At 37.7% G+C, this 27,686-nt stretch overlaps 4 protein-coding genes across 5 annotated transcripts; 2 read left to right on the forward strand and 2 right to left on the reverse strand.

Moving 5' to 3' along the window:
• Window positions 1-10,212: 10,212 nt before the first annotated feature.
• Window positions 10,213-12,032, reverse strand: LOC147566644 (uncharacterized). The gene is made up of 2 exons (XM_086668540.1): window positions 10,801-12,032; window positions 10,213-10,534 (listed from the first exon to the last, which is right to left on the reverse strand). Exons 1-2 carry the CDS (start codon window positions 11,909-11,911, stop codon window positions 10,488-10,490), a joined length of 1,158 nt encoding a protein of 385 aa, XP_086524666.1. The 5' UTR covers window positions 11,912-12,032; the 3' UTR covers window positions 10,213-10,487.
• Window positions 12,033-13,771: 1,739 nt separating this feature from the next.
• Window positions 13,772-14,802, forward strand: LOC147566645 (early nodulin-like protein 6). The gene is made up of 2 exons (XM_086668547.1): window positions 13,772-14,085; window positions 14,318-14,802. Exons 1-2 carry the CDS (start codon window positions 13,899-13,901, stop codon window positions 14,656-14,658), a joined length of 528 nt encoding a protein of 175 aa, XP_086524673.1. The 5' UTR covers window positions 13,772-13,898; the 3' UTR covers window positions 14,659-14,802.
• A 2,640-nt stretch (window positions 14,803-17,442) lies between these two features.
• LOC147566646 (protein Dr1 homolog) lies at window positions 17,443-20,371 on the reverse strand. Of its 2 annotated transcripts, none has more exons than XM_086653152.1 (5): window positions 19,993-20,371; window positions 19,253-19,303; window positions 18,227-18,321; window positions 17,949-18,017; window positions 17,443-17,851 (listed from the first exon to the last, which is right to left on the reverse strand). In XM_086653152.1, the coding sequence occupies exons 1-5, from the start codon at window positions 20,045-20,047 to the stop codon at window positions 17,681-17,683; spliced, it is 441 nt and encodes a 146-aa protein (XP_086509278.1). In that variant the 5' UTR covers window positions 20,048-20,371; the 3' UTR covers window positions 17,443-17,680. The 2 variants fall into 2 exon arrangements, with proteins under 2 accessions (XP_086509278.1, XP_086509277.1); XM_086653151.1 differs by having other exon boundaries at window positions 19,253-19,342.
• A 4,516-nt stretch (window positions 20,372-24,887) lies between these two features.
• LOC147566647 (uncharacterized) lies at window positions 24,888-25,481 on the forward strand. Its single transcript, XM_086655078.1, has one exon. It carries the CDS (start codon window positions 24,888-24,890, stop codon window positions 25,479-25,481), a length of 594 nt encoding a protein of 197 aa, XP_086511204.1.
• The last annotated feature ends 2,205 nt before the right edge of the window (window positions 25,482-27,686 follow it).

Consider the following 27,686-nt stretch of genomic DNA (forward strand, 5'->3'; position numbering starts at 1 on the left):
TCCTGTTAGTATTATGTCATCTACATAGAGTAGAAGAACCATAATATCTGAGTTACTATGCATCACAAATATTGATTGATCTGATCTGCTCTTCTGAAAACCATATGCATATAAGAATGTTGCAAATTTATTGAACCAGGCCCTTGGTGCCTGTTTGAGGCCATACAAAGCTTTGTGTAAGTGGTAGACATGAGTTTCTTTCCCTTTTTGAACAAATCCAGGGGGTTGTATCATATACACTGCCTCATCTAAAGTTCCATGTAGGAAGGCATTTGACACATCCAGTTGTTTGATTTGCCAAGACCTTGAGATAGCAATAGAAAGAACTAATCTTATAGTGTTGGATTTAACAACTGGACTGAATGTTTCTTCATAGTCCACACCCTCTTGTTGATGAAAACCCTTTGCTACCAATCTGGCCTTGTATCTTTCTATAGTCCCATCACTTTTCTGTTTCAATTTAAACACCCACTTGCAGCCAAGAATATTCATTTTATCATTTGAGGGTACTAAGGACCATGTCTCATTGTCTTGTAAAGCTGAAAACTCTTCATGCATAGCTTTCACCCATTTATGATGTTTTGAAGCTTCTTTATAACTAGTGGGTTCAGTAGGAAGTTCCAAAATGGATAAGAAAGCAACATCTAATAGGTGAGATGATGAATAGTGGGCAACAAAATCAGATGGAAGTTGCTTTTGCTTCACAATACCATTTCTGCCTCTAGTGATAACACAATCAGTCTGTTGTTGTTGGACTTGTTGTGTTGAGTTTGCTGGTGTACTAGTAGAATTACTAGGAATGCCCAACTCAGGAGAATATAGACAACTAGATACTGTATTTGCTGGTGGACTAGTGTTAATACTAGATGTGCCCAAATCAGTTGAGACAGGCTGATTTGTATCCAAAGTAGGCAGTGGTAATAGTATCTGAGAAATAGTATTCTGATCACCACTAGGCATAGAGTTATTGATGTGAGCATAGGGAAAATTGTTCTCATCAAAAGTAACATGCCTAGACATATAAATCCTTTTAGAAACAGGATCATAACATCTATAACCCTTGTGTTCAGCACTATAGCCCAAAAATACACATTGAACACTTTTAGGGCTGAGCTTATCCTTTCTAAGCTCTCCAAGATGAGGGTAGCAAGCACACCCAAAAATTTTCAATTGTGTGTAATCAGGAGATAAATGAAAAAGAGTCTCAAAGGGAGAAAAACCCTTTAATGTAGGTGTTGGGACTCTATTTATAATGTAGACAGCAGTATTAAAAGCATCAAACCATAAATTTTTAGGTAAGGAACAATGAAAAGATAAGGTATTACCTAATTCAGTGATGTGTCTATGTTTTCTCTCTGCCTTACCATTCTGTTGTGGAGTGTAAGGACAGGAGCATCTGAAGAGAATACCATTTGAATCCAAAAAATCCCTAAAGTCACCTTTCTTTAGCTCAGGTGCTCCATCAGATTGGAAATACACAATTTTTGTCTTGAGTAAGTTTTCACTTGTTGCCTTGAAGTGAGTAAAGCACTTTATACTGTCTGACCTGAGCTTTATTGGGTATATCCAACTATATTTGCTATAGTCATCTAAGAAAAGTATATAGTATCTTGCTCCATTAGGAGTGCACACAGGGGCTGGTCCCCAAATATCACAATGAACTAGATATAAAGGTGTATTTGTTATGGATGAAGAAGTCTCAAATGGTTGACACTTGCTCTTACCCAATTCACAAGATTTGCAGAAAACCTTACTTGTGGTGTTAGAAACAACAATCTTATTCTCCTTATGTAGTTGTTTAATGACCCCATTATGAGAATGTCCTAGTCTGGCATGCCAAATGTCAAAACTAGTAACAATATGTGCCACATGAGCCTGATCAGAATGTAGATTATGTGAATGAACCTCTATAGGATAAATATTGTTCTTAACAGGACCTTTTGCTAGAACTTTTTGTGACCAAATATCTTTAATATTGTAACCCCATGGTGAGAATTCAACAGAACATGAATTCTCTTTTGTAAATTTGGATATGGACAACAAGTTTCTTTTGAGGGTAGGAACACAAAGTACTTTATTTAGAATAAAATCATGACTTGAGGTTGATAATTGAGAATTACCAATACTAGAAATGGAGAGAAGATTACCACTACCCACCATGACAGACTATGTTCCATTATATGGCTGAATAGACTTGAGATTTGCAGCTGAATGTGTCATATGACTGCTGGCACCAGTGTCAGCTAGCCAAGCTTGATCCTTAATTTCTGACTTATGTGATGAGGTGAGAACATGACATTCTTCATGCAAAATAATATCATCCTTTATCTGATTTGTATCACTTATGATTTCTGACTCACATTCTAGAAATATATCATCACTATCAACACAAATTGCTGTATGACATTCATGAAATACATCAGTAGAGTCATCATCCTCATACACATAGTCATATATAATAGCATTGTTGCATTCTAGAAGTGATTCATCTTCATATAGAAAAGATTGAGACTCAATAGGCTCCTTGGGTGTTCCTGAGCCTTGAATTTCCTGCTCACTTTTAGATTCAGTATGATATCCACTGTGAGACTTGTTTTTGATAAACCTAAAGTAACAAACCCCAGCAGAGTGACCCCATCTCTTGCAAATACCACAAGGGACAGTAGAAAAGTCAAAATCCTCTGCTTTTTGATTCTTATGCTTGATGTCATCTGAATGAATATGCTGCTGTTGGGATGAAGACATATCCCTTTTTGCAGAATTTTGGTTCCTATAATATGAAGGAGATGGCTTGTTGACTTGTTTATTCACTGTTCTCTTAACAAAATAGGCTTCTTGGTCTTCTTGTTTTGAAATAAGCCACTGTTCATGTTGAGTGAGTCTAGACTTAAGTTGTATGAAGGACAATAGTTCATTGTTAGCTCTTAAGGCAATGATAAATTTATCATAATCTGAACTAAGTCCCTGAATAGCAATCCTGACCAAGTCTGAATCACTAATTCTATCATTAACAGATATAAGAGAATCTGCCAATTGTTTGATCTCTCTGAGATATTCAGAAATTGAAACATTTCCCTTCTTGATGGACTGTAGTTTCTTTCTAAGTTGGTCTTTCTTAGACTCAAGACCTTCATTATGGGTAAGATTAAGACAATCCCAAATTTCTTAAGCTGAATTCAGTCCATATGTATCATAATAGACTGTTTTGGATAAAGTACTCTTAAGGTATGATTTGACAAAACTCTCTTTATTTCTCCATATTTGATAATCAGGGTTAACTTGCTCAACCCCATGTATTATTTTTAGTTGTGGTGGTGGATCAATGGTACCATTAACAAACCCTAGAAGATCATATGTTACTAACAATGTTTCCACTTGATCCTTCCACATCAAATAGTTAGAATCATCAAGTTTCTCTGTGATAAAACTAGTAACAGAAGAGATAGGAGGAAGGTTACCAAGATTTGCTGAAGCCATGATTGAATGTGGAAGCGTGCTTGAAGACAAGTCTGAAGAAACAGTAAGTTTTCCTTGAAAACTTAATTAGATTTCTTCTTCTTTCTTCAAATTTATCTATAGAACTAAGAATTGATGATGAATTTTACTGAGTTTTGATCATCTTTTGCTGTGTGTTTGATTTTACGAGGTGTTGAATTGATTGCTATTGAATTCAAGAGAAGGAAACCCTAATTTTGGATCTAATCTGAGACTGATACCATGTTAAGTTTCCTTGGTAAGAATTCTGTTTTATTTCAATGAATATTAAGTACAATTCTAACTCCATTTATAGGTAGAGTTTAGAAGAAAACTAAAGTTAGTTATAGACTAACAGAATTCTGTTTAGTTAGTTATCCTAACTAATTCTTTATTTGTTACAGGTGCCTATAGACGTTTCTTGTTGTGCTTGACCATCTCACCAGACTTCATGGACTACTTTGACTTGGACTGCTTGACTTGGACTTGGACCGTAACCATAGTCTTCATTGACTTTGACTCGAGTTGACTGTATAAAAGATAATGTCTTTGCCCTAATTTCATTACATCTGATTCTCTCAAACCCTAGTTCTTACACTGGTCTTGAGCATGCCATGTTGCCATGCTCATGTTTTGTAGGAATCCCACGAAATTTGGTTAGATTTTGTAGCAACTTTGCCTTGCAAAGTTTTGGTGAAAAGCACACGAAAATTTGGTCTATCAGAGGCAAGATTGTCACAAAAAGAGGACATGCAAGATAAAATAGTAGATAAGTTAGGAAGGTTAGAACTTGAATTATTTTCGTTACGTGTTTGAGGTTAGTTTAAATATTGCGAGATGTGGAGGTGATGGAGGTTGTAGTTTAATTATAAGAAGAAGAAGCAAAAAGGAAAATTAAATAAAGTAAAAGTTATTTTATTGATCTCCGAGTAATTAACAAGGTTGCTAATCTAGTAAAAAAAAACACAAAAAACCCCTAAGGATTGTTGGTGCCGCTGTAATCAACTACTTCAATATCCTTATCTTCATCTGCTTAAGTTCCTTCGTCTTCCTCGACACATTATTGGACACTGAGTTTTTTTTTTTTGATGAAAGGGACACTGAGTTGATTTAGCATAGCCATTATGTCCATCTCAAGAACTTTAGATATGGTCACTACATTTAGAACAACATCGTACCGGAGAGCACATCCCCAACCAATATCAAATTGCAAGGTTGTTTCCTGTTTGATCAAACATTTATGGTCCTTTGAAGATATGAGCTCCTCCATAACTTTGGCTTTTAGTTCTAGCTTTTCCTTTAGGAAGTTTCCTCTTGATTCCGGCATGTGTTCTTCGAACTCTAGCGTTTTGGCCTCATAATTTGCCTTATTTGTTCAAGAGTGATGATGCTATGCCCAACCAATATCCCGGCCTGGATACTTGACCGACTCAGATCTAGTGAGAGAAAGTGTTAGGCTCTCTCTCACTAGATCTTGCCCGTCCAAGTATCCCGGTCGGGATATTGGTCGGCCATAGGATCATTTTTGTTGTTCAAACTTGTTTGTTGGCAACTTCTAGATCATGCGCCATTAGACTTTTCAGTCACATCTGTTCCTCTGGGTACTCCTTAAAGACTAGCTCGAGTACTTGAATCTTTTGGATTAGCCCCACTTAGGATTTGTTGGCAGAAGTTAGTTTACCATGGATATCGTCAGTTGTCGATAAGAAAGCATCAAAGCACATAATCACATCCGAGATAGTGCCAACTAAGTCCTCAACTTTTGTTCACTCCTCAGTTGCGATCATCGTGGGCTCTAAAAAAAATCATCGACCAGTTTATCCTTCTCATATTTTTTTTTTTTTTTGAAACCAAGGGAACCATTTCCATTAAAAGTGACAAAATCACATTGTTTACATGGATAATACATCATTCTTATTTCTCTCCTATGAAAACTTCATGAGAGTTACATACCTTTAAATGTAAAGTGCCTCATGAAGAGAAAGAAATGGGACTAGACACAGACTCAATAAAATGACCCTAAAGGTCGAGAATGAAAAGACCCTGAAGGTCGTGAATAAGAAGACCCTAAAGGTCGCGAATAAAACCCTAAAGGTCGACAAAAAGAAATAATAATACAAAATATTAAATAATACAGAATAAAAACTAATATAAATCCCCGTCGCTTTTGCCGGGAAACCGCCATTGTCGTCGGAAACCGCCGCCATCACCGGAAAACCGTCACCACCATTGAAAAAATCCGCCGTCATCATCGGAAAGCATAATTTACTCAGCCGAATTGCTTCTACTTGAAAAGAAGAACATACCCAGATCCTATAATAAATCTCCATTTTCTGGAACCAAAAGAAATCTTGATAATGTTGTTCAAACTCATCCAAAATCCTCCACTGATGAAACTCAAAAAAACCAATTTCTTCAATCCAAACCCTACATACCCAAACTGTTCAAATAGAATAAAAATTCCAAATCCCAATTTCAATTTGTAACTCTTCAACTGTTGAATTTCTTCTTGATAAAGAGAAGTAGAAATGAGACAAGAAGATGATGAAGAAGAAGGGAATAAGGATATGATCTCTCCATTGATGATTGATGGTGAGAGAAAATAGATTTTCGGTGAAAGGGGAAAAGAAGATGTGGAAGAGGAAGAGGAAGAAGATGAGAATAAAGAGTGAAAATGAACAATTCTACAACATTGAAATCTCTAGAAACTATTAGTGGATAAAAACAAACTACAATATGGGAAAGATAAACGGGTTCCGGCGAAGGGTAAGGGATTACCCTTCGCCGGAGGAAAAAACTTAAAACTGAACCTTGTAAGAAGGGAGAGAGAGAATGTTAGAGATTTTCAACAATCTAATGATACATTATCCTGTAAGATATTCTAAACCCTTGCCTTATTTCATTGATCACAATTCATATATATAGTTACAATGGAATGGGTTAAATACGGAAATAGCTAAATATACATCGAGATAATTACGGAAGTAAATATACAAAGAATATACAAAATGAACCGATATGGTAGGATATAATTATCGGCTAACACGCCCCCGCAGTTTGAGCCGGAGGAGACCGAAGGCATAAACTGGATCGAAAACGTTGGAATAGATGCTTCGGCAGCCCTTTGGTGAAGATGTCGGCATACTGATAGTCGGCAGGGACGTGGAGGACTTTGACGGATCCAAGGCGAACCTTTTCTCGGACAAAATGAATATCCAATTCGATATGTTTGGTGCGTTGGTGTTGAACTGGATTGTCGGAGAGGTAGACAGCCGAGATGTTGTCACAGTAGATGATTGAGGCGTGGCGAACAGGGATATGTAGTTCCAGTAGAAGATTACGAACCCAGCTAAGTTCTGCAACGGTGTTTGCCACGACCCGATATTCAGCTTCTGCGCTGGACCGTGAAATTGTAGACTGTCGTTTAGAAGACCAGGAGATCAAGTTGGATCCAAGATAAACACAGTAACCAGAGGTGGAGCGTCTGGAGTCGGGGCACCCCCCCCAGTTAGGGGTGGGAAACGGGCCGGGCTCGGGCACCCATGGGCACTAAAGTCTCGGGCTCGGGCGTTTCGGGTAACACTACTCAATGCACATTGAACCAAACGGGCGGGCTCGGGCCGGGCATAAACTTAATTCTCTTGCACAAAGCCCGCCATGTGCACTAGCCCTGGCGGGTAGTTCGGGCTATGGTCGGGCCGGGTTCCGGGTCCACTCATTACAAAAAAAAGTATAGCTTTAAGTCAAAATTTCACACTCTACTGCCACTTTACAAATCTAAAGAAAAATCTATACAGGTACACAAATTTTATACAAGTGTGGTTCACAATTAATATAACATAATCTAACATAGAATATTTTGGTAAAACTAATGATATTATACAAACACTAAATCTAAAGAACAATAGTACAATACCACTGTATAAATCTAAAGAGTACAAGAAGAGGACGAGAGAAGAAAAGAGACTTCGATTAAAGAAAATGTTACAATGAAGACTCGTGATAGAAAATAAAATTTGTTATGTAAAAATTGCATCTTCGATCTTCGCTCTTCTATGAACCAACAATTCTACGAAGTTCATCTTCTTTCTTCTGGACATGCATAATGGAGATTAAATAATACATTCTCATGAAATCAAAGATAAGAGAAATTGGTAGTTGACAAATAAAGTCATTCAATCTCTTTTTACACCTCTCATTCTGTCTCACTATCTTTCTTTCTCTAGCACTCTCTCTATCTCTATCTCTCATACAGTAGATACACAAGGGATTGGGAGTGGGAATGGGAGCGGCAGTGGCTATTAGGTTTGGAGAAAGTGAGGGTTAATGTCTTATTTATAGGCATTAACCCACAACCTAAATCCAACAAGGGGGATTGAAGACTTTTGCTTTCCTGACCGTTAGATTTATACATGTGGATCTAATTTAGGTGGTGCCTATAGACGGGCTTCATACTCGGGCTTAACAGACGGGTTAGACACTCGGGTAAGTGTTTTCTAAAGGAAGCCCAAGCCCGCCCACTATCAAAAGGCGGGCCGGGCGTGCACTACCCATGTCGGGCTTCGGGCTGGACGTTTATTAGACGGACTCGGGCGTTTCGGATCGGCTTTCGGGCTTTCGGGCAGAATTCCCACCCTTACCCCCAGTCAGCATCTGAGAATGCAGTCAATTCGGTGGAAGATGACGGGGAAAGTAATAAGCCCTGATCTAAGGTGCCTTTAATGTAGCGAAGAATCCGTTTTAGAAACTGAAAATGTGGTTCCCGAGGAGCGTGCATAAATAGACAGACCTGTTGGACAGCGTAGGCAATGTCAGGCCTGGTGATCGTGAGATACTGTAAAGCCCCGGCCAAGCTCCTGTATAAAGGACCATCTGTAAAAGCGGGACCACTTTCGGCACTAAGTTTGGATCCGACCTCGACAGGAGTGCTAGCGGGTTTGCAATTAGACATGTTCGCACGAGACAAAATATCAGCTGCATAAGTTGATTGCGAGAGAAATAACCCGTTAGCTTGTTTGTTGACAGCAATACCCAAAAAATGATGTAGAGTCCCCAGATCAGACATTTTGAATTCAGTAGTAAGTGACTTAATGATGTTCTGTAGTAGTTCATCGCTGGAGGCAGTCAAAATAATGTCGTCTACATACAGTAACAGATAAGCCATCTGGTCCCCGTGGTGATAAATGAAAAGAGATGTGTCGCAGACACTGCTCCTGAAGCCACACTTAAGTAGATAACCTGCAAAACGCTGATACCAAGCTCGTGGAGCTTGCTTTAGACCATATAAAGATTTCTTAAGTTTGCAGACAAATTTGGGATTGGATGTGGATGTGAAGCCAGGGGGTTGAAACATGTATACGGTTTCCTTTAGGTGCCCGTGTAAGAACGCGTTTTTGACATCAAGTTGGTGAGTCGACCAACCACGCGAAATAGCAAGACTGAGCACCGTGCGAATGGTGGTGGGTTTGACAACCGGGCTAAATGTGTCATCACAATCAACGCCCACTGTTTGGCTTTTCCCATTGACGACCAAACGAGCCTTATGACATTCTAGAGAGCCATCCGCGTGGAACTTGTGCTTGAAAAGCCACATACAGCGTATGACCGGGACATCAGGTGGTCGAGGGACAAGTTCCCACGTATTGTTGGCCAATAGAGCTTCATATTCGTCAGTCATGGCAAGTTTCCAGTTCGGGTCGGAGAGGGCGGTGAGATGGGACTTTGGAAGAGGTGACATGGTGGGTGATGTACTGGTATGGAGGGAATACGGCAGTTTGGGTTTGAAAATGCCTGACCGCGAGCGGGTTTGCATTGGGTGGGACGGTTCGGGTTGCTGAGTAGGTGGGGATGAGTTGAGTGGTGGATTCGGTGGGACATTGTGGGAGAGGGGTTGGGTGGATATTGAGGTAGTGGGTTGGGCCGGTTGGGGAGTGGGGATGGCTGGGGTGGGGGAATGGGCCTGGACAGGTGGTTCCGAAAGAGGTTGGGCTGTGGGCTGGGATGATGAGGAGGCAAAATAGGTTGGGTCAAACATGAGAGGATTGGGGTCGAGAAAGTCGTGGGAGGGTGGAGGTGTTTGAGGGTTGACCATCGGGAAGATTGTCTCGTCAAAGGTTACATGACGTGAGAAGATGGTTTTGCCCGAGGAGAGTTCGAGGCAACGATAACCGCGGTAGTTGGCCGGATAGCCAAGGAAGAGACACGGTGTGGCTCGATGAGTAAGCTTATGGGGCCGGGTGGCGGAGGTGTTGTGGTAGCATAGGCATCCGAAGACGCGAAGGTGATCGTAGGATGGCTCCCGAAGGTACAAGAGGGATAAGGGGGTGCGGTTTTGGTGCAGTTTGGTTGGAAGGATATTATGAAGATAGCTGGCTGTATGGAGAGCCTCAACCCAAAAGTTGGAAGGGAGAGAGGCATGGGTAAGAAGGGTAAACATGATTTCGTTGAGGCGACGAATCATGCGCTCCGCTTTGCCATTTTGTTGAGATGTGTGAGGGCAAGAAAAGCGAAGCTGTATGCCATTTTGGGAAGTGAAGTTGTGAAAGTTTGTGTTGTCAAATTCTCCTCCCATGTCACATTGTATGGTTTGGATGGGTAGGCGGAATTGGGTGGTGACAAATTGGTGAAAGTGTGTGATTTTGGAAAAGGTTTCCGATTTAAAACGAAGGGGATAAACCCATGTGTATTGAGTAAAGTCATCAATGATTACCAAATAATATTTATACCCTGCATGACTTAACAAAGGTGAAGTCCATAAATCGCAATGTAATAACGAGAAAGGACATAAAGTATGAGTACTTGAATCATAAAAAGGTAGTCGTTTATGTTTCGACAATTGACAAGCATGACAGAGAGATGAGCTCTTCTGTTTATTACAAGAGATAGAGTTATTCAAACGAAGAAAATCCATCACTGGTTGACCCGGGTGACCGAGTCGATTGTGCCAGAATAGAGAGTCTTGGGTAGAAGCAAAACAAGCAGTGGCGGAAGCATTTTGGGTGAGCGGGTACAGGTCACTCGAACTGTTGTGACGACTCAGGATCGTGCCATCCTTGAAATCCTTCACAAAAAAACCATAGGGGTCAAATTCAATAGAAGTGTAATTGTCAACATTGAATTGACGAACAGAAATAAGGTTTTTGACGATGTTGGGATTAAATAGGATATTTTTAAGGTATAGGGGTTTGGAGGCAAAGTTAAGGGTGGAGTTTCCCGAGCCCATAACTGGAAGTTTATTGCCATCACCAACAATTATTGACGCTATTGGTGCAATAGTAGAAAAATTGTCAATATTACTCTTATTGAAAGAAATGTGAGAAGAGGCACCTGTGTCAAAGTTCCACGGATCATTGCTTACGTCTGTATCCACGGATAGGGCATGAACTGCTTCAGCAAGTTGAGTTGGTTCAAGTGGATCAACCTCTGCCAGATTTGCTTGAGCCGATCGACGATTGCCGCGAGTAGGAGTTTGCGGGTTCCATGGTTGAGACCAATTCTGGGTAGGGTAAGGACATGGTGGTGGGGTCCAGTAAGGTGGTGCCCAAAATGGTGGGTAATAGGGTTGCTGGTGGTTGTTGGTTGGGTAAGGAGGTGGTTGGGTGACAGGCCTATTGTAGGTGTGTTGGGTTGGGTTTGGTGGGGTGCGGTTATAATGGTAGGATTGGCTATGGTTGGTGTGGTTATTGGGTCGGTAATGGTGACGGGTATTGGGCCTGTTGGTTTGGTTACGGTTGTTGTGAGGGGGTGGGTTGGATGGTGGTATGGCAGCCGCAATTGCGGGGTTTTTGGTGACGGCGTCTCGTGTTTTAAGACGACCGGCCTCGGATATGAGTTGGTCAATGGCGTCTTCCCAAGTGGGTAAGGAATTATTCAAAATAGAGGCTATTGTGTCGAATTCCTTGGGAAGACCCTTAACAAGATGTAGTACTCTTTGTTGGTCATTCATGGGAAAATCTAGGGCATATAGTTGGTCGGTCAAGTCGCGTATCTTTTGACAATACGCATCAAGTGAAGGCATAGAGGCTAGGGTAAGGTTGGCTAGTTCATGTTGTATGGCTTGGGATCGGGGTCCTTTGTTGTTTCTAAAGAGGTGTTTCACTCGTAACCAAGCTTCTAAGGCTGTGGATTCATCGGCCATGACACGGACAAGAAGATCGTCTGATAGAGTACCATAGATCCATTGTAAAACAATGGAGTCTATGGTCTCCCACGAAGCAAAATCGGCAGATTCCTTATGTGGTGGCGGCGAACCGTCGATGTGACAAAGCACATTGTAACCTTTTGCATGAAGAGTAAAGAGTTTAACCCATAAGGAATAAGAGACTTTTGTACCATCGAGGATACGTACCTTATGTTGAATGTTGGAAACTGTGTAAACCGGGTGAAGGGATTTGTGGGTGGCTGGTTCATTGAACGATGCAGGAGCTCTGTCGGCCATATGAAAGGTGAAGGAAAGAAGAATGCCGATCGAAATCTGGCAAGAAGATATAGGACGGCAGTGGTTTGATCGAAAACAAACCCTAGTAAGCTCGATACCATGTAAGATATTCTAAACCCTTGCCTTATTTCATTGATCACAATTCATATATATAGTTACAATGGAATGGGTTAAATACGGAAATAGCTAAATATACATCGAGATAATTACGGAAGTAAATATACAAAGAATATACAAAATGAACCGATATGGTAGGATATAATTATCGGCTAACATATCCTTCTCATATTTTTGAAGCCCATAACTCTGCAGCTTCTCGAGTTGCCATAAGTCTTGCCACCTTTGCCTTGGAGGTTTCCGGTTCCACCTTGGAGGTTTTCAGTTCCACCTTGGAGGTCGCCAAGTATGCTTTTGCAACCTTCCCAAGAGACCTTATTGCGTTGCAACAATATAGTTGATCTATTGAAAAAAAAAGATGTATCCATAATTACTTCATTTAGTGTCACGGTTGATCGATTGAACCCACATAAAATTATTCCATTCACTCAAATATATAGAAGCCAACATCTAGAAGGTAATGGTAAGTGATCTTTTATAAAATGCACAAGAAGGCAAGTTTTTTAATCAATCAACCCTGGATGTCTAATATGTTTGATTTGATAGTTTTGAAGGTCAAATCTATTTGATCAAACATATCAGAAGGTGAGATATGTTTGTTCAGACACATAAGAAGACTCAGATGTGTTTGGTCAAACATATTAGAGACAGGTATGTTTGATTGCACAAAGAGATTTATAAGAATATGACAAAAACATTAGAAATAGATGGTCTAGTTGGATCAAACAAATCCAAAAGTGGGATATATTTAATCAGACAGACACATTTGTTTTGTTTGATTGAACATTAGAAGATGCAGATGTGTTCGGTCAAACTGACCAGAGACAAATTTGTTTGACTGAATAGGAAGTTCATAAAATATAATAACATTATTTAAAATAGAAATGAAAACTCCATTTAAAAACTTTAGTCGAACCGATTAAGTCGTCATCGATCTTTAAACGCATCACTTGATCTAACGATCATCGAAGTTTCGATCAAAAGCTTGTTATGTATTATGCTTTGGTAAAAGATAAATACAATCACAAAGATAAGAGACAAGAAAGGAGAGAGAAAAAGTGCAAGAAGATTAAGGTTGAGAGTAGAGCCGTAGAGGTGAGTGTCTGTTGCTCGAGGGGGTATTTATAGAGAAAGGTGTCGGTCAGGGTTTTGAAGAAACACCTCTTTATATCCAACGACTAGGATATAACCTATAAGGAGGCATGTTTATCCCGGTCGTTAGATTGGTTATGTTCGTCGGGCTTGTAGTCAAACGGGTAGTACACAAGCTTATACATGAGGGCCATAGGTCGAGTTCTTACGGGAGTGTAACGTGCATGTATAACGGGTTGGGAGGTGGGTAAGAGGACCTACCATCTCCCGGCTATGAAAGCCCGAGATCAAGGGTCGGGCCTTCCCGAGCTTTAGTATCAGGTGCCCGTGGACCCCTTTCGGATGGGTGAACCCTTGTAGGTTGTAGACTGTCAGCCCGTTTTCCTAGGCCTAACGGATACCCTGTCACAGTACTACGGGCCCGGGTCGGGTCACTTTCCGAGAGGTAGCTGCTACCATGTCGCAGTAGTGATGTCTCAAAACAGTTAAATGGTCTTAGAGCGCCACTCTTCTATATCCATTATCCAAGAATCGTGAAGGGGGTAGTTACTTAAACAAACTCATCACTCCTATTAATCGTGTTAATGGGTAGTTATTTATGGTAACCCCTAGCTCCTTAAATTATGGAACTATCCTCTCCTTTATACCACCACCCATTCCAATTGAATTCCTCACTTTAAACTCTCACCAAAATCAACACATTAACCTCCTCTTTTATCTCTCTCTCTCTCTCTCAAAGGTTCTGTCTCGCTCTACCAAAGATCATTGTTTAGTAAGAATGGCCTCATGTTTGAAAACTATGCTTCTTATCTCAATACTTACTTGTCTGGTTCATCAACTCACCTTGGTTGAATCCAGGGAGTATGAAGTTGGTGATGATAAAGGGTGGAACATTCCTTCAAAGAATTCTGAAAAATATAATGAATGGGCATCTACCCATCGATTCCAAGTCGACGATTCAATCCGTAAGTACATACAAGTTTTATATATAATTCCATGCAGTATTTAGTTCATTAATCTAACTACTAATTGATGGTTCATGATTTTACTACTATATATATATATATATAGGTTTCAAGTACAAGAAGGCAGTATATATATATAAGTTTTATATATAATTCCATGCAGTATTTAGTTCATTAATCTAACTACTAATTGATGGTTCATGATTTTACTACTATATATATATATATATAGGTTTCAAGTACAAGAAGGCAGATTCAGTTTTGGTAGTAACAGAATCAGAATATGATAAATGTAGATCAGTTCATCCAATTTTCTTCTCTAACAATGGTGAAACTGTTTATCAGTTTCAACGTTCGGGTTTGTTTTATTTCATTAGTGGTGTTGCTGGACATTGTGAAAGAGGTCAGAAGATGATTATCAAAGTTTTGGAGGCTGAAACTCCGCCTGCACCGCCAAGCAACACCACTGATAACCAGTCGTCTGGTGGTTCAGTTAGTTATTCGATGGCTAGTGTTTCTTCATATCATCTTCTTGTTGTCTTAGTCTTTGGGTTTTTACTGGTTCAGTCTTAGTTTAGTATGAGTATTGGGTTGAATGTAATAGGTGTTATTGGTTGCTGTAATTAGGGTTTTAGTTGGTATTTCATGTGCTTTTGATATGTCTTTGTGTAGTGACTTGGTGAAACTTACTCTGGTAAACTTGTTTGAGTTGTAGTATGTTTGTGGTTCATTTTTAATTATTTTAAGTTGGTTTTCTTATTTTTCTTTATTTTCTAATTGTAGGACTCAACAAAGTATTATTTCTCTCAACAAAAAAAAACAAAGTATTATTTATCTCAATTTGAATCTTCTTACTGAAAAACTCAAAAATCATTTCAAAGAAGATCTTAATAAAACTGGTATAATGTCTTGACTCAAATAATCAACCTTGTCAGCCATTTGGATAATTAGACGAAACAAATGTTCTCAAATCAATTTGATTGTTATTTTAGACTATTCACGAATCACAATAGTCTTGTTTAAACTAGTCAGACCAGTCAGATTTAAGTCGTATTATTCTTTTTTTTTTCGACCCAAGAACTTTTAGAAAGATATTGTTCCCTTGGTCAGTCATATTTTTTTTTTTGAAATCAAACTTCATTGAAAGGCCAAAAAGCTAATGAGAATTACATCATGAAGTTTAAAATAACAAAGACACAACCAAAATCGGACAAACAAGACAAGTTATGCCCACTTGGGGTACCTCTAAAGCCGCCAGATCTAACAGGTGGGCTACTTCTGGTGCAGTCGCCGCTAACCATCTAAGGGTAGTTTTTTAATTGATGCTTCTTTCACCTTCTTCTCTTCTCGTCAACCGTCGACGTACAGATCTCCAGTTTGCGCATCTGAATCCGGTACATCGGTAGAGAGAGTTGTAAGTTGATGAAGAAACTCCCAATAGTGGTCTTAGATCAAAGCACTTGGACCTGAATAAAAAACGAAAAACAAAAGGGTCTTAAAGACCAACAAAAGAGGCCTTAAAGACCAACAAAGAAACATAACATTTATTAAGTAAAAAATAAAACTAGTAATTCTCTCTTCTCCTTTGCTCCACATCCCTAACTGGATCAATCTTAGGTTCCGATCTAACTTCACTTCGATGAGACATATTATTCGAGCAAAATGTACATACTTTGTCATATCATATTGACATGCTTGAAGAAAAGTATTAGAAATCCCGAAAGGTAATTCCAAAACTCTAAACTTCATTTTTCATAAAAAAAAGAAAAAAAAAATTCATGAAAGCATCAGAATTTTATTCCCAAATCTAGAACAAAACATCACGACAGAAATCAAAAACAAAAAAATCAGTTATAAATGAAACCCCTATTTATAACCCCGTTTGCACCAAGAGTTATAACCCTTTGGTTTTTACCAGTTGGGAAGAGACATTTAGGTGATAGTTGGCGGGGTGAAATTTTCGATTCACTGGTTCAACTTAGAATACATAGAAAGAGAGAGAGTGAGAAACAGAGAAGCAACTGAAGCTAGAGCGAGAAGGCAGCAAACTTCATTTTGCAATTGACTTCGACCTTTGGGTCTTGAATGGTGCATTTAGAAAAGAGAAATGCTATTATAGCGACGCCCCAAAAGCGACTCAAAAGCGACCAAATCAACTAGTGACGCGTGTCCGAATCAAGTGAGACTTTTTGAATTTTTGAAAAATCCAAGTTTAATCTTTAAAATCTGCTTGTTCAGAGTACAGTCCCTGCGAAACCCAAATCTAGACCGTTGATCTTTTCAATGGTCCAGTCCGAGTTTAAAAAGATTACAACTTCAAGGAAACAATAACTTGGAAAGAAATCTCCATGGGAGTATAACCAAAATAGAGTTCTTACTAGTAATGGATTTAAGTCATAATAAACTTTCAACCTCTGTAATTTCAGCTCTATTTGGTCACCCATCTCTTCAACAACTTAGCCTTTCTTACAATAAGTTCAAATTCATTCAAGAAATGGGAAATTTTGAAACCCAGAATGAATTAATAGCAATTGATTAGACTAACAATGACATTAGGATTATTACCAACTTTCGGTGGCCATATTGCCATGAAAGCCATGTCCTAAAGCCAAGTGAAGCTAAGATTCTGACAAGGAAGAAACTTGATGATGTATAAAGAAATCTATACTGATAAACAAAAATATAGACTTTACCTTATAAGAAATCTAACAGGAATCAATTAAATCTTCGTTTCGTTTTTTAGAGAGGGGGAGATGAGGTTCTGCTGAAGTTGTTTGAGAATCATCGGTCTAGATCTGAATTTCACAGGGACTGGTCTATAAAGGTGTGAGTTTTACTAAACCTGAATTTCCGAAAATTTTGAAAAAGTTTGCACTAACTGATTTGGTCGCTTTTGAGTCGCGTTTTGGTGTCCCTTCAAATAGTGCAATCCATCAGAAAACGAAAGCCTTCGGAAAACGAAATAGACTCGGTATTTGTTTTAATTTTCTTAGATTATTACAAGCAGAACACTTAAAATCGACTAAAAACCCATTTTATTCTTAAGATTGGGCCCAAAACTCTTTTTGGGTTGTATTTTGGACTATGAGGTCATAGACCATTCTAAAATCTTATTCGAATCAATTATAAACTTCAAATTAAGTTTGAATATGTAATGAACACAAACATCACCTAATACAACCATTAACAATACTACTTCACAGTGAAAGAAAAGTTTCAGTTTAAGACTTGACACCTAAAGGATTAAAAAAGGGTTAACTTGCAAAGTCAGACAATCTGTTGGTTCAAAGTACAAGTCATGGTCGGAGGCCATTTGGTTAAGCACTTGGTTCAAAATCCAAATTACTAGGTCAGACATTTCTCTCACAAATCACAATACTGCAACAGAGAGTCAGAGACACTGCATCTACTTTATACATGTTTACACATCGGTTTTAAATTTTTAAATGCTATCTATAAATAATCAAGAAAAAGAATAACAAGTGAGATGCTAACCAATGGGCAATTACAAAGAGTTTCACTTCCAGGCAGATTCCCATTCCCTTCCTACTTACTGTACATATAATTGAAGAGAGAGAGAGAGAACAGCTTCTACCTACTGCGTCGGAAGGTTGCTTTCTAAACTCCTTCCTGAATCTGGTTGCTTTGGAACGTTCACTCCACCATTCATTCTGGCTCGAGCTTCTGCAAACATCCTCTGCTGCTCGGCCAGTGCTTCTTCTTCAGTCATCTCGGCTGCACTGCTCCACTTCCCTTTAGGGGAATCCTAATGAGCATACCGGCAAGATACAACTTTTAATTTCGGATACATATATAATCAATCTTATGGAACTCTAAACGTAGATAAGGAAAGCAAAACACACCAATGTCTCAAGCTTATGTTGCTCATATGCAGCAATGACCTCTTCATTGTACTCTCCAAACCCAAGAACCTGAACCCAACTTACGTTAAGAAGCGCTTATATAGATAAAAGAATAGAGTTTTGAAAATTTTCAGAGTTCTTTAGGAGGATGGAAAATCTCAACGCAACCCACGAAAATAAGAATATATAATCAGATGTAGAAGCAAAGAATCAAGGCTTAGTGAGGAAAAAAAAGCTTAATTTAAGTATTAGGATAAAGTATGTGAAGGTTAAAAGACCTCTAAAGCCTTCAGGACATGCTCAGGTGCAATTGTTCTTTTATCCTCTCGGCTACATACTTCATTTGATTCCGAGGAGACGAGGTTGATAAACTCTGCAAAATATAATATGATATGGAAGAGTTTCTTCAGTAACAAAGGCCATGACGTCGTAAAATGCTATTGTCCAAGAGGCATAACGACATAAGAAGCAAACTCTTGATGAAAAAATTGTACAGAACTGAAAAAATAAAAAATGAAATGATAATAAATTGATTAGACACAACAAAACGCACGAGCACACGTTTGCGTCTCCTAATTGGGTAAAGAAAAAAAAAAGAGATTTGAACAAGAGAAAACCACATTTAAATAAGAAACAACTGATAGTTCTAAAACTGGTTAAACTACATAAAGCTTGAATGAACAAATTAATGTAATAACTTTTTCTCTTTCAGGACTAGGAATTGACAAGTCATTATCACGATATAACATGATTTCAAAATCAATTCACCCTCCCTCCCTCTCTTTAATGATAAAAGACCTCCACCAATGGAAGTAGTCGACAAACAGAAAAAAGCATTTGACCTCACAAGGGAAGAATTTTCACCTTCATCAGATTACAGACTTACATATTCTATGCTTGTGCTTGTTTTTTTTAATTGTTTAAATCTAACACGCAAAAGTCTGAATTGTTTGAATCCGAGTAGTTTCAGTCTTGATTTGTTTCAGTCAGGTGTATTATAGTTATTTCAAGCAATTTCAGATGATGGGTTCTTAGTTCAGGTTTATTTCTACGTGACTACGTCTGACTCGAACGAACTCGAAATAAGTCCGAAGGCGACACAAACAAGTCATAAGCACGACTCAGACAGAAAACAAACATGCTGAAACCTAACCAAAGTGAATTCAGATATCGGAGACTCAGAGTCAGATTTCACATCTGAATTCAGTGAAGAAAAGACAAATACCAACTAAATAAAGAACATCAAATACAAACATAAGTGGACTAAAGCAAATCATAGAATCTCAATATATTTTGTTCCTCACCTACGCAACACTCTACAAGAAGATCTTGAGCATCCCTTGCAACTCGAACATCTGGAGGCAGCATTTCCTTAATAATCTTAAACATTGTTGCTGAAAATATATCAATACCACATGAATAACACTCACTAACTCCAAAATTAGATGGAATGAAGATTAACACAAATCTAACACACAACGAGCAAGGTAAGGGCACAAACCTAATTGCTAATATAAATGTTAAGCAAATTAAACTTATAAAACATATAAATTGAGCAAAATACCACCATTTCAATTTAGAAAATCTAATTCAGAAGAACGAAAAATCACAACATAACAATCTTATTAATATTATTTTGAAATATACAACTTAACTACACAACAATGTTACAACTTGTATAACCAACAGAGGGATTGGACACAAAATTAGGGTTTTTCCTGTTTTTCTTTCGTCTTCTCTGGTAACTTGTACTACAAAATTGAAAAAATATACATATAGAAATGCACCGAAATTTCGACAAAAGTTGCCAACCAAACCCTAAAGCTGTAACTACAGAGTTTATTGACATAAATCATAACCAATTCATGTAAAGGGTCAATTAAACCGAAATAACTATCATAAAAAAAAATTAAAAAATCATAAACTTGACAAAAAAAATGCACTTTAATGAACAAATTAACAATATAATCACGAATAAAATCGAATAATTTAGATTTCATTGAACCACAGAAATACTGGAAAGAACCAGAAAAAAAAATATCACCTTTAGGTAGCGTAACATCTTCCTTGGACTTGCCGACTATGTCCATAGGTTCCATTCTTCCAAAATCAATCAATACAGAAAAAAAAAATATGTCAAAAGATTGAATTAGGGTTTTAATTAATGGTTAAAAGTGGATAAGGTGAAGTTTGGTGACGAATCTATGGAATTAGAAGAGGAAAAATTTCAAAAAATTGGAAAACAAAGGATACGAATTGAAGAAGAAAAAAGGAGTTTCAGTACAGGAGATAAGAATCATCATAGCTTAGAGAGAGATTAAAAAGGGAAATTTGGGGAAGACGATTAGGGCACAAATGGACGAAATTTGGAGAGAGAGAAACCGAGCGTTCATGTTGTTTTTATTTACGAAATTGCCATAACCACATTTTGGATTTGGTACTAACGTTTTAACCTGCTGGTGTACTAAGTGCTGCCACGTGTTCGGTGGAGAAAAGCAACTGTAAATAGCCCAAGACTCAGTCAAGTCAAATATGACGTTTGCTGACGCAAATACCAGCACTCGGGTAGCATTTGGTCAACAAGTGGGATAGAAGTACTTGTGTGAATTTTTTGATGAAAAAGCCCAAAACGGGCCCAAATAAGAAACGAGGCCCACTGTATAAAAATTTCACAAAACACCCACTTTTTAAAAAGGTTGGTGTTTGGGGGAAATTAAGAAATTCTCATGTGGTTTTAAAATCAGACGAGTTAAGACGAAAGGGTTCTTCCCCTTCACCGGATATAGAGATAGAGAAGAGAGGGAGAAGATGAGATTCCGGCGAATTTCGCCGGCCGACGATTATACCGGGGACTGAAAAGAGAGGGTGTGTTTGGGGGAACATTTTTAGTTTCCACCCTTTGATATTTTATTCTTCGGAAATTTTTCATATTTTCCCAAAACATCGACCTTTAAAAACTACTTCAAATCAAACCTAAATACGGATAACTGTGTTGTTTTTCCCATGTCAAGGCAGTCCAATTTTGCCTGACTTATTATAAATTGTTGAACATGCTAACTGCTTTGACTGAAATTCTCTTACTTCTAAGTTACTGATATTCAGTTGCTTAACAATGGTAACATGCATATCATTTTAATTTTTATAGAAGACTAATAAAAAATATGCATTACTAAATGTTTTTGTCAAAAGTAAAACGGAAAATGTGAAAACCTTTTTTACTTGCAAATCAAAAAATAGTTCAGCTAAAATGTTAGTGCAAATCAATGATTTTGCCAAATACCTGAAAAAGAAGGACATCTCAGTTGATTGTCAATTAGTTTTGAGTTAGGTGACCACAAACTTACAATAATAACCTCTCATTTAAATTTATCTATAAAGATATAGAGTAAATATACAGTGGAACCTGTGAGTTTAAATATTTTTTGGTTCTCCATTAATCGGTCTTTCTTATTCCTAAAAAGAGGATTTCTCGTTACATCCACTATAAAAATATCTACCAGAGTAAAGTCATAGCTGGCAGCGGTAGCTAGAGTAAAAAAAAAGTCGCGGCTTTGGGGAATAAAGAAAATTCTTCGGGGAATAAATTCTCGAGGGAATCCAGATTTTTTTAAAAATTCTCCGGGGAATAAATTTTTATGGGGAATACAGAGTACATTTTTCTTGAAAGTTCTCCTCCATCTCATCTGTTCTCTCTGTCACTTCATCTTCTCGCCACCTCATCATCTTCTCCGGCGAAGGTCGTCGGCCGACCAATTTTCCGACCGACGACCTTCAAATATTTTTTTTTTTCTCTTCCTCTCTCTCTCTCTAACACTCCGACGAAGGGAGACCTTCGGCGGAGTGTTAGAGAGAAAAAAAAATTTAATGTTTGAAGGTCGCCGTCCGGAAAATTTTCCGGACGGCGACCTTCGCCGGAGAAGATGATGAGGTGGCGAGAAGATGAGGTGGTAGAGAGAGGTGATGAGATGGAAGAGCCTTCTAAAATTTATTTGATTTTGAACTCCCAAAATTAGAAGCCCCTTAGCAATAAAAAGAAACATAAAAGTCAATCTTATTTGACTAATTTTAAGAAAAGTCTTTATTCCCCGGAGAATTTTCTTTATTCCCCAAAGCCGCGACCAAAAAAAATTGATACCTGCATACATACAAATACTTAGTTGTCATGGACCATTGCAAGCAGGGCACTCGCATTGACCCCCACCACAAAAGGTCCATTTCCTATAACAAACCGGAGTTAACCTATATATAAATTAACCATAGCAAAAAAATGTGATGTGCCTATCAGTTCGTTTGGTAAGCTTAATTAAGCTCCCAAGCAAGCAACTCATGATTGAGTTCCACTACTTTTGGTAGCCAATACGCGGACAAACGCATATCTTAGATGGACAACAATGATCGGGGTGTAAATAAATATAATTCGAGGAGATCAAATTGAAGGACCTAAAGCTAAATACATAATCTTTTCTTCTTCATCTTCTTATCACCATCTTCATCAACTACAATCATGTTCATAATCATCATGATTGCCCCTCTTCATCTTCATCGCCACCAACAACACATCTTCTCCTCTGCATCTCGACCTTTTTTTTTTCTAAGAAAAAAATTAGGATTTCATCACAAGTGTCGATCTCAAGGAACTTACAAACATCTCGAATTCTGCAAATTAGGCCGTCCTCCAACCTCGAGTTTGTTCAAATTAGGGCATCATATGGAAGACACAAGAAGTTCAGTAGTAGATTCCCCTATATGTCATAAACATCATTCACATCTTACTGTACTTCCAAGTTCCAACTATACTTAAGGGCAACATTTGAGATGCTTTTGTGATATATCTCAAACATATATGGCTAAATTCCATCCGCAACTTTTAGTCAACAAACGAAGGGGAAGAACTCCTCCGCTGGCCCCATCCACGGACACAGGAAAACCCTAATTTTTTATAAACCAAAGAAAGAAGAGAGAGAGATGAGATGAGATGATGTGTTGGTGGATGAAGATGAAGAAGCAGTGAAGAAGAATACGAACATGGTGGTAGTTGCCTGAGAAATTGTGCTTGCTGTTGGTGGTCCGCGGTGAATGTATGTTGCTGCCGGTGAAGATCATTAAGAAGAAAAAAATTGGATATTTAGATTTAGGTCCTTCAGCTTAGTTGCCCCAAAATATATTTATTTACATCCAATTTTGTTGTCCACCTAAGAAATACGGTTGTCCGTATATTGGCTACCCTACTTTTAATCCTTTAATTTTTTTCGGTTTCATAGTACAATTGTTAAATAGACATTTATTTCTGCTCCATTTCACATTTTCCTAATTATTCTGTTATTTTATGTGCATTCTTTCAACTTTCAAGTGTTTTTAAAAGGCTGCGGTTTTGTGGAATAAAGAAAATTCTCTGGGGAATAAATTCTCGAGAGAATCCAGATTTTTTTTAAAATTCTCTGGGGAATACAGAATACATTTTTTTGAAAGTTCTCCTCCATCTCATCTGTTCTCTCTGCCACTTCATCTTCTCGACACCTCATCATCTTCTCCGGCGAAAGTCGCCGGCCGACGACCTTCAAACATATTTTTTTTTTTTTAATTTTCTCTCTCCTCTCTCTCTCTAATTTTTTTTCTTTTTTATCTCTCTCTCTAGAACAGATCTAGAGAGAGAAGGTTTGTTCTCACGAACAGACCACAAAGGTCTGTTCGTGAGAACAAATTTCTTCTCACGAACAGGTAGTCTGTTCGCGAGAACATCTTCTCACGAACAAACCAATAAGAATATGAATAAAACATCGAACTCACGGCTACATATTACAATTTAGTAATACCATAACCTATTTCTTAATTAAACTTCAACTATTACTATGATCAAGTAAACCCTTATATACTGATAATTATGAATATAATCATTTGGAAGAAGACCTTCTATTGGATAGGTGGCCAATACATGGACAACCGTTTTTCTTATATGGACAATTATTTTTGGGCCCGATGCGAATAAACTATGTTTGATTTAGTTGACTTTGATTTGATAAGGGGACAACTCCATAAAGTCTTAAATACTAACTATTAGCAACTTGTGGACCATTAACAAAGATAATGATAATTAAAAATTGAAAATCTAAAATGTCTTCATCTTCTTCCTTATTTTATATTGTTCTCCAAATCACAACTAATAATTGCTTGCAAACTTAACAAATGGAATTGGTAGACTCAGGTTCCTCAACCCCACTACCAACCAATTGAACTCACATGACTTTGGTAGTGTGGATCCTCCCCCCACCGCTAAAAGACCTAATTCCACAAAATCATAAAAATCCTTTAATATACTGGATCTAATAATAAACCTAATAAGAACAAAACCCACCGGAAACTGCTTTAGGACCTGTACTATCGATTATTCATAATGAAATAAACACCCAACAACTAATTAGGCACCGGTAAGAGAGAGAAAGAGATACTCCAGAAAAATGAGCTACTGATTTTGGGAAGTTTGAAGCCCATCAACAAATCAACTTGTTCCAAAAAAAAATTTGTGGATTTGAAAACTTCAATTTCTAAGTGTACAAGTTGGGTTTTAGGGTTCTTATCTTTCTCTTTATGAAGATCATTCAACAATTCCCTTCCCTTTGTTTGATGTCACAACAAGTTTTAGACTTCCCTTGGTCTCAATTTTGGAAAATGAAATGCATGCAACCTAAGGTCCAAAACTTTATCTGGAAATTAATTCATAATGGTATTCCTACACTTACCAATATAGGAGTCAGGATCCCTCATATAAACCAGATTTGTAGGTTGTGTGATTTGGGTACCTTAGAGTCCAGAGATCATCTCTTTGGAGATTGTCCTTTATATCATCGATTAATCCAGAAAGTAGGCGTAGAGGATCTGCAATATATCAAACAAGATCCTATTAATACCCTTAAAGTAGTACTTAATGATAAAAATTCTAGAATGGAAAATTGGTACAAGGTAACTTACATGATGTGGTTTTGGTGGAAATTACGAAATAATCTTCATTTCCAAAATAAATCACCGGATCTGAATAGATGTTGCTGGAGCATTCGAGAAGAATTAAGGTATGTTAATCTACAAAACCCTACTTTTTCGACTAACCAACATGAGCAGGATGATAGATGGAGACCTCCACCAGAAGGTATCCTAAAGATTAACTTCGATGGATCCTTCAAAGAAGAACATGCTTCTTGTGCTGCCTTGCTTAGGAACTCGGATGGAGTTATCTTGCACTCCAAAGCGAGCTTGATAGAACCGATTTCGCCCATTCACAGTGAAATCGCCGGTTTTGAGATGGGATTAACCCTAGCTAATGAGCGGCAACTTTCCTCTTTTATAATCGAAGGCGATTGTAGGGTTTTGATCGAGTTAATCGGGGCCGTTGATCCGGAAATCCCATGGCGAATAGCGGACAGAATCAATGGCATTCGATCAAGAATACAGAATCTACGGCTGGATATTCGTTACTGCCCCAGAATTAACAATAAAGACGCACATTTGTTGGCAGCTTCAGTTCTACCCACCGTTTGTTAAAATTTGTGTTTGAGCCTTTCTCTGTTGATAATTAGTTACACTTCGCCCTTTATTTAACTTTTCAAGTTTGTATTAGGTCCGAATATTGTAACTTGGTTTGGTTTTATGGGAACTTCAAAAAAAAAAAAAAAAAAACAATGTTTCTCTAAAAATTTTCTCTCTCTAGAAATTTAGGTGTTAATGATGAAGTAATAGAAGAAGACCAATAGAGAAACAGGGAGGTCTCCAAATAATACATCTAATTCTAAGAGGGCTGAGTGAAAATAATAGAGAGTTGTCCCCTTAGAAACTGATGTCCATATAAAAAAAATTAAGTTTTTAGGTTGTCCACATAAGATAGTTGTCCATATAAGAAAAATGGTTGTCCACGTATTGGTCACCATTGGATAACCCACTTGATCTAGGGAACAAAATACTTGACTGATCAGAAACTTCACAACTTCTCGTGCAAGAACTATGAATAAAAGTATAAAACCATCAAGAAAACCAAACCTATTACTTAAACTTTTTGACACCACTTTTACACTTCCATTTCGCCTATCATTCGAACAATTCATTAGTGCAGCAACAAATAAATCCCTTTCCAAGCTTTCATCCTTTTTTTCTGTTAAGGCCCTCAAATTTCTTAGTAACCCCTTCAAGATGAGTTTTAGGAAGTAATGGTAGAATGACCATATTCTTATTGGGTATTTCGTGAGAACATCTTCTCACGAACAGACCACCTGTTCGTGAGAACAGAATTGTTCTCACGAACAGATCATTGAAGGTAGATCTGTTCTAGAGAGAGAGAGAAAAGAAAAAAAATTTAGAGAGAGAGAGAGGAGAGAGAAAATTTAAAAAAAAAAAATCTTTTTTTTTTTATGTTTGAAGGTCGAGAAGATGATGAGGTGTCGAGAAGATGAAGTGGCAGAGAGAGGTGATGAGATGGAGGAACCTTTTTTATAGCATCTTCTAAAATTAGAAGCCCCTTAGCAATAAAAAGAAACATAAAAAGTCAATCTTATTTGACTAGTTTTAAGAAAAGTCTTTATTCCCCGGAGAATTTTCCTTATTTCCCAAAGCCGCGGCCTTTTAAAAATAGAAATTTGAGAATTTCTTACAATTTTTAATAATATGTAAATATATATACAAAAATCATTATACAAAAAACACCATATTCGAAAAATTGCTTAGATTCTAACTATAGGTTGTAAAGAGAAATTATTTTCTTTCAATCATTTTAAGCTAGTCATGCTCACTAAAAGTCTTTGCTCTGCCTCTAATCATGTTTGATAAGTAACAAACTGAACAATCTATATAGTTTTATATTATGGCCGAAAATTCTAAGGCCCACAATGTGAGGGTTAATAGAGAATCAGGCCCAATCCAAAATATTAATAAGAAAAAAACCCAGTAAGTAAAAATACACTATTACCCTCACTTACATAAAGATAAGACAACACTATCCTGACCCAAATTTCGTCCAAATTTCCCGCCCAATTCAGAGACATCCCATCAATGTCCCTTCGTATCCCAAGACTCAAAACCCACCCAACCCTTTACTCATTCATAGCCGAAACAGTTTTACTCCCTCTCTCTCTCTCTCTCTATAAGAAATCATCTTCTCTCTCCACTACTTTTCGATTCTGAGTAGTCATCTTCTCTCTCCCACTCCTTTTCGATTTTAAGCTGAAGCTCCATCTTCTATCTGAAAAACCTACGGTTGTGTTAGGGTTCCTGTCTGTTCCGGTGAGAAACACCTCTTAACTTGCCGCCGGTTGAGAAGCAACTCTCTGAAAGGTATAAAAGAGTTGATTATGTTGATCCTAAAAAGATATTTTTGATCGATTTTAAGTTCAAGCCCCAAATGTTTCGTTTCGTGTAAGTTACGTAATAGTTAGGGTTTTGTTACTCGATGTATTTTTGATCTGTTTTTTGTCTTAAGATCTTCATCATGTATCTTAAGATCTTCATCATGTTTTAAAATCTAGATTTTGTTCTTCAGAAAGATTTGATATGTAGAAACCTTTATGTCTTCCAGAACACATTTCGATATGTTTTAACTAATTTTGTTTATTTTGGATGGTTTGTTCTTCAGATCTACATATTTTAGAACACATTGAGATGTGTTATAAACAATTTCAGATCTGTTTATATGTATGCTTTTGTGGCTGTTGTTTTATATGAAGAAAAGTCATCTTTTCTAGAACACATTGAGATGTGTTG

This window comes from Eschscholzia californica, unplaced genomic scaffold (genome assembly GCF_041429995.1).
Source record: "Eschscholzia californica isolate CP2 unplaced genomic scaffold, dmEscCali1.0.p SCAF_1, whole genome shotgun sequence".
Taxonomy (NCBI): Eukaryota; Viridiplantae; Streptophyta; class Magnoliopsida; order Ranunculales; family Papaveraceae; genus Eschscholzia; species Eschscholzia californica.

Bases quoted from the DNA above. Each gene is read 5' to 3' on its own strand.
- LOC147566644 (XM_086668540.1), bottom strand. From the start codon at position 11,911: ATGGCCGACAGAGCTCCTGCATCGTTCAATGAACCAGCCACCCACAAA. The intron at 10,535-10,800 runs GTGCCTCTTCTC...TTTTTTGTGAAG, and splicing joins TCCGTGGAACTTTGACACAG to GATTTCAAGGATGGCACGAT.
- LOC147566645 (XM_086668547.1), top strand. From the start codon at position 13,899: ATGGCCTCATGTTTGAAAACTATGCTTCTTATCTCAATACTTACTTGT. The intron at 14,086-14,317 runs GTAAGTACATAC...ATATATATATAG, and splicing joins CCAAGTCGACGATTCAATCC to GTTTCAAGTACAAGAAGGCA.
- LOC147566646 (XM_086653151.1), bottom strand. From the start codon at position 20,047: ATGGAACCTATGGACATAGTCGGCAAGTCCAAGGAAGATGTTACGCTA. The intron at 19,343-19,992 runs GTGATATTTTTT...ATATATTTTCAG, and splicing joins AGATGTTACGCTACCTAAAG to CAACAATGTTTAAGATTATT. The intron at 18,018-18,226 runs GTCTTTTAACCT...AGTTGGGTTCAG, and splicing joins ATGTCCTGAAGGCTTTAGAG to GTTCTTGGGTTTGGAGAGTA.
- LOC147566647 (XM_086655078.1), top strand. From the start codon at position 24,888: ATGGAAAATTGGTACAAGGTAACTTACATGATGTGGTTTTGGTGGAAA.